This window comes from Marmota marmota, unplaced genomic scaffold (assembly GCF_001458135.2).
Source record: "Marmota marmota marmota unplaced genomic scaffold, marMar, whole genome shotgun sequence".
Taxonomy (NCBI): Eukaryota; Metazoa; Chordata; class Mammalia; order Rodentia; family Sciuridae; genus Marmota; species Marmota marmota.
Window position 1 is genome coordinate 28315112 of NW_026000026.1, and position 8404 is coordinate 28323515.

Genomic DNA, 8404 nt, shown 5'->3' on the forward strand with positions numbered 1-8404 from the left:
AATTTGTTCTGTTCTCTTGTTTGGATTTTCTTCAAGAACTCCTTTTATGCTTATTTGGGATCTTCTTTGTCTATCTCCAGTGTATATCATTTTCTCTCAAATTCTTTTAAACTCTTTATTTTTTTAATTTTTAAATTTCTCCTTATTTTAATGTTTTGTTTCCATGTCATTATTATCATATGTATTTATTGTGATTTTTAATTATATTCTTCACTTTTAACATGACTTTTCCCTTCATTTCTAATTCTTTGTTAATTCTGACATTCCACTTTTGTTTTTTTCTGATTTTTATTTATGTTATTATTTCATGACCTGTATCTCTTCTTAACATTTTTCAGCTTGTTTTTAAATGCTAGAGTATAATTTAAACTGCTTTGAACAAATAACTTTTTGGTATGCTTTCATGCCTAATGGTGTGTTATCTTCTCTTTTTTTGTTACCACTTTGCGTGGCCTTTGACCTCAAAATATTTTTCTTCTGTTTGTTTTTATATTAAATCAGTTTCCCTGAGCAATTAGTGAGACATGGTTCAGGATACCTTTTCTAGCTTAACAGAGTTTCCACTCCCATTGTTTGTGTGGATTTGGTGGCTTGCTCTCTGAGAATTCCGGACTTTATCCCCTTTCTCACCTTTATTTTTTTCTTTTTGTCTCTGCCCTCCCTTTTCTTTCTCCCTATTTTCCTCCTGTCCGTTGAATTTCAGTTCCATACCCAGAAGACTCTCCTTAATGTTGGGCCCTGTCCTGCAAGGGAGTTTGGTCAATTGCAAGAGTTCAAGTGGCCTTTTTCCAAATTAACCAAAGTTGACCTTGCCCTCATCCCTCATTGGATCGAGCTGGGTTCCTCATGGCTCAGCTGCTGTTCTCAGATTTTTCCACCCTGGTTTCATGGAGTGCCTATTGGCTCTTCTAACATCCTCCCATCCCAACCTATTGGCCGCCCCTTTGCTTCTCCTGGCTTCCTCTCATGCCGACACCAGCATTCCATCAGATTCTGTGGCTATTAGCTGTTCGTTCACACCTACTTGTGCCTCAGGATTCATGGCAACACTCTGTCACCTACTTTCATTGCTTCTGGGTTTTTGATTATTAGCTGCTTTGTCCTTGTTTCACATAGGAATTCAGGGAGATTAAAAAAGTCATGTTGTGGCTATCATTATTTTCCCATAACTCCAATATATATATATATATAATATGAATATATATATATTGGAGTTATATATATATTATTATATATATGATATTATATATATTATTTTTATATATTATATATTATAATATTATATATATTATTTATATATATAATATGAATATATATATATATATATATATATATATATATATATATATATATAAACTGTCATTGACTATCAGGAAAAATGTCCTAAATGGCTTTCTCTGACTTACCTCCCCAGCCACCCTGCGGTCACCTCCCTTCACTAAGCAGCAACTGCACTGGTGTTCCTTTTGTTCTACCCAAACACCTCTTCCTCACACTCTCATCTCACTTGAATAATTTCAGGTTCGAGCTTATGTTATGCATTGTATACTTTATGTACCTGCCCTTTGGAACATTTTTTATTTTTGTAATAATTAACTAGTCACATAATTATTTACATCTGCCTCAAGCCCTTTTGGGATAGTGTGAATTTTTTATCCTTTGTTGTATATTCAGATTAAGCAATGTGATTCCGGCATAGTACATGCTCAGTAAACGAGAGACAGAAGAAGGACAAAGGAGAAAACTTTTGATAGAATACCCACAATGGGCCTGACACTATACGTATATCATTTTATTTTTTTCCTTATGGCATATTGACAGGATAGCTATCATTATTTCTAGTTTTTGCATGAAATATCTGAGGCTCGGAAAGGTTAAGACACACAGCCTGTTAATAGAGGAATCAAGATTTGGACCCAGAGTCTGTCGGACCCCCAAGTCTTTCTATGTTAGCTCATTCCTGAGTGTATAAACTTACTTCAAATCCACCATGGATCATGTAAGCAGATATCCATCTGAGCATTCCTGACAGTGGTTTGGGGGTTGCAAGCTAGTGTCTGACCAGAAAGGATTTAGGAGATGGGAAAGGCAAGAACTCTGGAGGCTCCTCTGTAGGAAGAGAGAGAGAGCTAAGGATCAGAATCAGAGGGGGGGTAATATCCCTTCTATGAAGCTGTCACTGGATCACTTAGCTATGACAAAGTCTGCCTTGAAGGGAATTGCAGTTTCCTTAGGAAGGAGGCCTGACAAGAATAAACCAAAGCACAAAGAACAGTGGGCAGGATTGATGTGATCCAATGAGATAGCTTGCGTGACACATGTGTCCTAGGTGGAAATATCCACGAGAGCAGAAGAGGTGGGGGTGGATCTTGTTTAAAGGCAGGAATTTGGCTGAGCATTAGGGGACCATGTGCAGAGGGCAGTGGTGCAGTGAGGGCTCTCCAGGGGAGAAGAATTGCGGGAGCAGGTATGAGGTGTGGAGGGGATGAGAAGCCAAGCCACGGGTCAGTGCGAACACGGAGGGGAAGAGTGAGGAACATCCCAGAAGAGTTGACCAACCTGCAGTTTAGTCAACCATTCTTGGATGAACTGTTCCCACTGTGTAAAGAGTTTTAGTTGCAAAAAGAATGTCCCACTGTGCTCAGATCTAGTTATACTAGTCAGGATCCTCCCTAAATTAGAGCCAAAAATTGAGTATTTACCAGCCTCTGGGGTGGCAGATTTACATACATCATCTCATGATTCTCACAAGAACTGCCATCATCATTTTATTCATGAAGAAACAAGGTAAATTTTGTAACTTTTGCTAAGTTATGAAGCCAACAAATAATAAACAACTGGGGCTGGAAACCAGAAGGCTAACTCCAAATGCCACATTAACCGTACTCTTGGCCTCCACCATCAGTTCTCTTATGTGAGCTGAGTTTCCTGTCTGATGCTCTTGAGATGAGGGCCCCATGGTGATGCCTGCCCAACCCCCAACCTGTGCAGAACATCAGGCACCACCCAGCAGAACTCATTTGCTCCTTCATGAAGCAAGTATCCTCTGGTGTGATGATCTCAGTTCCTTTGTATAGACACCCAAAAGTGAGCTGCTCAACTCATGACAGCCAGGAAGCAGAGAGAGAGAGGGAGAGAGGGGGAGAGAGAGAAAGAGAGACAGAGAGAGAGAGACAATGAAAAGAAGGGATGGGGAAAAAGAAATACCCTTAATTGTTATTTTAGTCAGTTTATTTTTTTCTGCTGCTTTGACTAAAAGACCTGACAAGAACAATTTTAGGGGAGGAAAAGTTTATTTAGAGGCTCACGGTTTCATAGGTCTCAATCCATAGAAGGCCGGCTCCATTCCTCCGGGCTCAAGGTGAGCAGAACATCATGGCAGAAGGGTGTGGCAGAGGGAAGTGGCTCACATGATGATCAGGAGATACAAAATGTATACCCCAAAGGCACGACCCCCTCAGTGCCCACCTCCTCCAGCCACATCCCACCTGCCTTCAGTCACCACTCAGTTAATCCCATCTGGGAATTAATTCACTGATTGAGTTAAGGCTATCATAACCCAATCATTTGTCTTCTAAACATTCTTGCACTGTCTCACACACAAGCTTTTGGGGACACTTCACATCCAAACCATAACAATGCACATATAGTGGGGTTCATGGGAGTATTTCAACACATGCGTATGGCATGCACTGGTCCAACCCAGCCCACCTTTATCAGTCCTCCCAACCTCTCCCCTTCCCAAATGCTAGTAATCACTAGTCTACATTTAGGTTGGTGTTTTTTAGTTTCCATATATGACAGAAAACATTAGTACTTATCTTTCTGGGTCCGGTTTATTTCACTTAATGTTTTTCAGTTCCATTTATTTTCCTGTAAATAACAGAATTTCATTCTTCTTCAGGCTGAGAGGATATGTGTGTGTGTGTGTGTGTGTGTGTGTGTGTGTGTGTGTGACATTTTCTTTATCCATTCATCCATTGATGGGCATCTAGGGTGATTCCATATTTTAGCTATTATGAAGTGTTACAGTAAATGCTGGGTATGCAGGCATCTCTTGGGTGTGCTGATTTCATTTGTTTGGATATATACCCAAAAGTGGGATTACTGGATCATATGGTAGATCTACTTTTAGTTTGGGAGGAAACTTATATATTGTTTCCATAATGACTGTATTCATTTACATTCTCACCAACAATTTATGAGTGTCTTTCTTTCCACATTCTCACCAGCATTTTTTTTTTAAATAACAGCCATTCTAAATGGGGTGAGAGGATATCTCATTGCAGTTTTGATTTGAAATTTGCCTGATGGCTAATAATATTAGTTTAGTTTTGATTAACTTGTATTAATTATACCTCTTAGTGGGGTTCAGTGGGATATTTTCTCTTCAAGAAATCTTGTTTGTTATTGATAAACAGTGACAATCATTACAGGAACCAACTAAGGGTCAGTTATGATGTGCAGGCATATGCTGACGGCTCAGGGTCATATAGAAATTCATAGATACACCAGGGGATCCCCAGGTGCAGGGGGGGGACAGCAGGGAGATGAGAAGGCCATGGAGGTGCAAGTATGGTGGCCAAGAAAGTCATGTTGATGACACTGTAACCCAGACTCACTCTCCCGATTTCTCAGGTAGAGATTGTAATGTCCTTGCTTGGGATGTTTTGTCCCCCTCTGTTTGAAACCATCGCTGCCCTGGAGAATTACCACCCACGCATTGGACTGAAGTGGCAGCTGGGACGCATCTTTGCCCTCTTCCTGGGAAACCTCTACACATTTCTCTTGGCCCTGATGGATGACGTCCACCTCAAGGTAAACGAACTCCCCCAATATCAGGAATCCACCACATTTCCTTTTTTAATACAATAATTTCAAGATGCATAATTTATATTAGTTAAATGTTGGAAGTTTAAAAACAGAAAATGAAGAAAAATGTCTACCCAGTCTATGACTCAAGGACTGTGATTATTAATATTTTACTACTGTCATTTGCATAATACCTTTAGTGTTTTATCTGTATCCTTTCCCATGTTGCTTTATAGCTTCCATAGTGATCCATAGCCAAGTCATTGTCCGTTGCGATGATATGGCATGGTTAACTGAACCGCTCATCAATGCTTACCAGTGTGTGAGGCCCTGGGGCACGGCAGAGAGCAAGAAGCAGTCCTGTTCTAAGTGCATTCATGCTGTGGGCCAGGAGACAGCTCATCCATTACAGCACACTAGGGGATGTACTTCAAAGCCAGAGAAGCATGTCAGTGCACACAGAGGAGGGCTCCATCCAGCCGTCTGTACATTCATCCTTTTTTAAAAAATATTTTTAGTTGTAGAGGGACACAATACCTTTATTTTGTTTAATTAGTTTTATATGGTGATGGGGATTGAACCCAGGGCCTCACACATGTAAGCACTCTACCACTGAGCTACAACCCCAGCCCACATTCATTCTTTTATTTTTTTTTTAGATGTAGTTGGACACAATATCTTTATTTTTATTTGTTTATTTTTATGTGATGCTGAGGATCAAATCCAAGGTCTCATGCATTCGAGGCAAGCACTCTGCCACTGAGCTACAATCCCAGCTCCCATTCTTTTTTTTTTTTTTTTCCTTTGAGAATAATTTACTCACGATTTATTCTGGGCATATGAGGTAATAGTGACAGAGAAATGGACAATAAAAACAGGGCTTCCCTCAGAAAGTACAGTCTTGTAATAATAACAGATGAAGGGACAGAACAGAGTGATATAAGCTGTGGAAAACTTTCTCTGGGTCCCAAGGAGCATCTCCATCAGACAAACCATAGCAAACATTGGGTAAAACAGAGGAGGAGCCAGTGCCAACAGGAAACTGCAGGACGGCTAAACAATGAGTGGAGAGAAAGAAGTAAAAAAATTAGAGTGGGAGCCAAGAGGGCCACATGGTAAATGGCACCCCTTTTACCCTTCTTCCACCTGAGGCTAATGGTAAACTGCTGGAAGGTTCTAAGCATGGTAATGACCGGCTCTGGCCCTTATCTGTCCCTCTACCCTCATCTCTGGCTTCCATTCCAACCCAGGAGACTGCTCCTCCCTCCTGAACCTCATTTTGTCTCCACGGGCACAATGCTCTCTTGTCTCTCTCTTCACCCTTCTCCCATGTTTAACTAGTTGACTGAATTAGTCCCTGATGACACTGTCTCTAGGAAGTCTTCTGTGTCTCGCCATTTTCATCTGTCATTTACTAGACTGTAAACTTTCAGAGGGAAGACCTATCTGTCTTGGTCATTCCTGTCATCACTATCTTATATGCCAAGAATAGACCCTGAATAAATCATTCTCAAAAAAGAATGAATGGATGGATGAATAGATGGATGGATAGATGGATGCAAACTTAGAGGAGAAGACCTGAGGACTTCAGCCAATTGCTCCCTTTCCTGGGTAGATTGCAGGGCTGGGGAGAGAATTTTTGCAAAGGCCCTCAGGGATTTGTTGGCAGGGTTGTGGCATCTGCTGGCTTTATGTGTGATTCCTGCAGAAACAGTTGGACCATCCCTGGCTCCTTCCAGTCCCATATCTCCATCTTCTGTTCTAGCTTTCTAATGAAGAGACAATAAAGAACATCACTCACTGGACTCTGTTTAACTACTACAACTCCTCGGGTTGGAATGACAGTGTCCCCCGGCCACCCCTGCACCCTGCAGATGTGCCCCGGGGTTCTTGCTGGGAGACAGCTGTGGGCATTGTGAGTAGTTATGCTCTCTGAAAAGGTGACTATTCTCAGTTCTTTGTTCCTTTCTTGATGTTTCAATTGAGGAAAAACCCTGAAAACACATCCACTGTCCATCCAGCAGGAGTTCCTTAATCACTTGGAGGGTAGACCTCTGCACCCCAAGAACTCCAAACCTATTTGCTATCTTAAACATTGTGTTGGGGTGGATCCTTTCAATTTTTCCAAAAAAAAAATAAAAAAGTTAGTAAATGACATATACCTAACAAAAGTAGAGAAAGCTTAGTTCTGTTGCTTTTGGTTCCTCTTCATTTTGTTTTCTCCAAAAACCAAGAAAAAAATTAGTAGGAAATGGAAAAAAAATTCATCTCCTGTTCCTGGTGATTGATGGTCATGTTCAGTCCTAGTGGGGAACAGCTGGCATCTCAGAGCAGATGGGGGAAACAAGTCAGGAGCCTTCAGGTTTTACTGATGATAATTATGGCGCACGAGGTATTGTCCATGTACCAGGCAATATGCACACAGTCAGCAAGCCTCCCTGCAAGAGTGATATCATGATCAAGTTCAAGGGGTTTCAAGATTATTCCAAAGTCATACAACTGGTCATTTATAGAGCTGGGACTAAAATTAAGCAATCTCCAGAGCATGAGGTCCTTTCTCTGCACCACCTCTCTACCAGAAGAATCAGAAGACCACAGAGGTGGATTCTGATGGGTAGGGGTGAGTATGTATGGCTACGGTTGATTGGGAGGGGAGGGCAAGGTCAAACCCTGACCACTCCCTTTTTCTGTGTTCCTTCTTGCAGGAATTCATGAGGCTGACAGTGTCCGACATGCTGGTAACATACATCACCATCCTGCTGGGGGACTTCCTACGGGCTTGTTTTGTCCGGTTTATGAATTACTGCTGGTGCTGGGATCTGGAGGCTGGATTTGTAGGTTACTATTTTATAGACACTCCACATAAAGTTGCTTCAATCATTGTCCTCTTTGGCACTTACAGCCAGATATATTCTTGTGCATTTCATTTCTTTCTTTGCTTAATGCAAGTGTCTGCTCTGTGAAGTGGTGTAGTATTTGATCTTTTTTAAAATTATTTTTTTGTAGTTGTGGATAGATAGAACACCTATATTTTGTCTATTTTTATGTAGTGCTGAGGATCGAACCCAGCACTTCACGCAGGCTAGGCAAGTGCCCTGCCGCTGAGCTACAGCCCCAGCCCCTGTATCTCTCTCTCTCTCTCTCTCTCTCTCTCTCTCTCTCTCATAATTTCTTTTTAGTTGTAGTTGGATACAATACCTTTATTTTACTTATTTATTTTTCTGGTGCTGAGGATCAAACCCAGCACCTCGCACATGCTAGGCAAGCATTCTATGAGCCACAACCCCAGCCCCACAATCTGTATCTCTTTTAAGGTCCTTTTTGCCTTCATGGAAGCAACTCTGCTCTTTCCCAATGTGATCTTATCCAGGAAAGGGAGGCATTCTGCCTTGGGAAAAGGTGGGCCTTACACTTTAGTGCTGAGCAAATGATTGGTTAAGAAATACCTGCACCGTGGGTTTTTCATACCGGCATGTGAGGATGGTTATGACACCACTAGACAATAAATTTTCAGCTTCATTATAAAAACAAATGGGGGGTGGGGAGGGAGGAAGGAAGGAAGGAAGGAAGGAAGGAAGGAAGGAAGGAAGGA

At 41.4% G+C, this 8404-nt stretch overlaps 1 protein-coding gene across 1 annotated transcript in view; it reads left to right on the forward strand.

Annotated features, from left to right (window-relative positions):
- Positions 1-8404, forward strand: part of Tmc2 (transmembrane channel like 2) — an 82037-nt gene that overhangs the window by 42814 nt on the left and 30819 nt on the right. The window contains exons 11-13 of the mRNA XM_015487545.2: positions 4639-4818; positions 6578-6727; positions 7518-7646. Of these exons, the coding sequence (XP_015343031.1) occupies positions 4639-4818; positions 6578-6727; positions 7518-7646 (459 nt within the window). The remainder of the gene's footprint in view (positions 1-4638; positions 4819-6577; positions 6728-7517; positions 7647-8404) is intronic.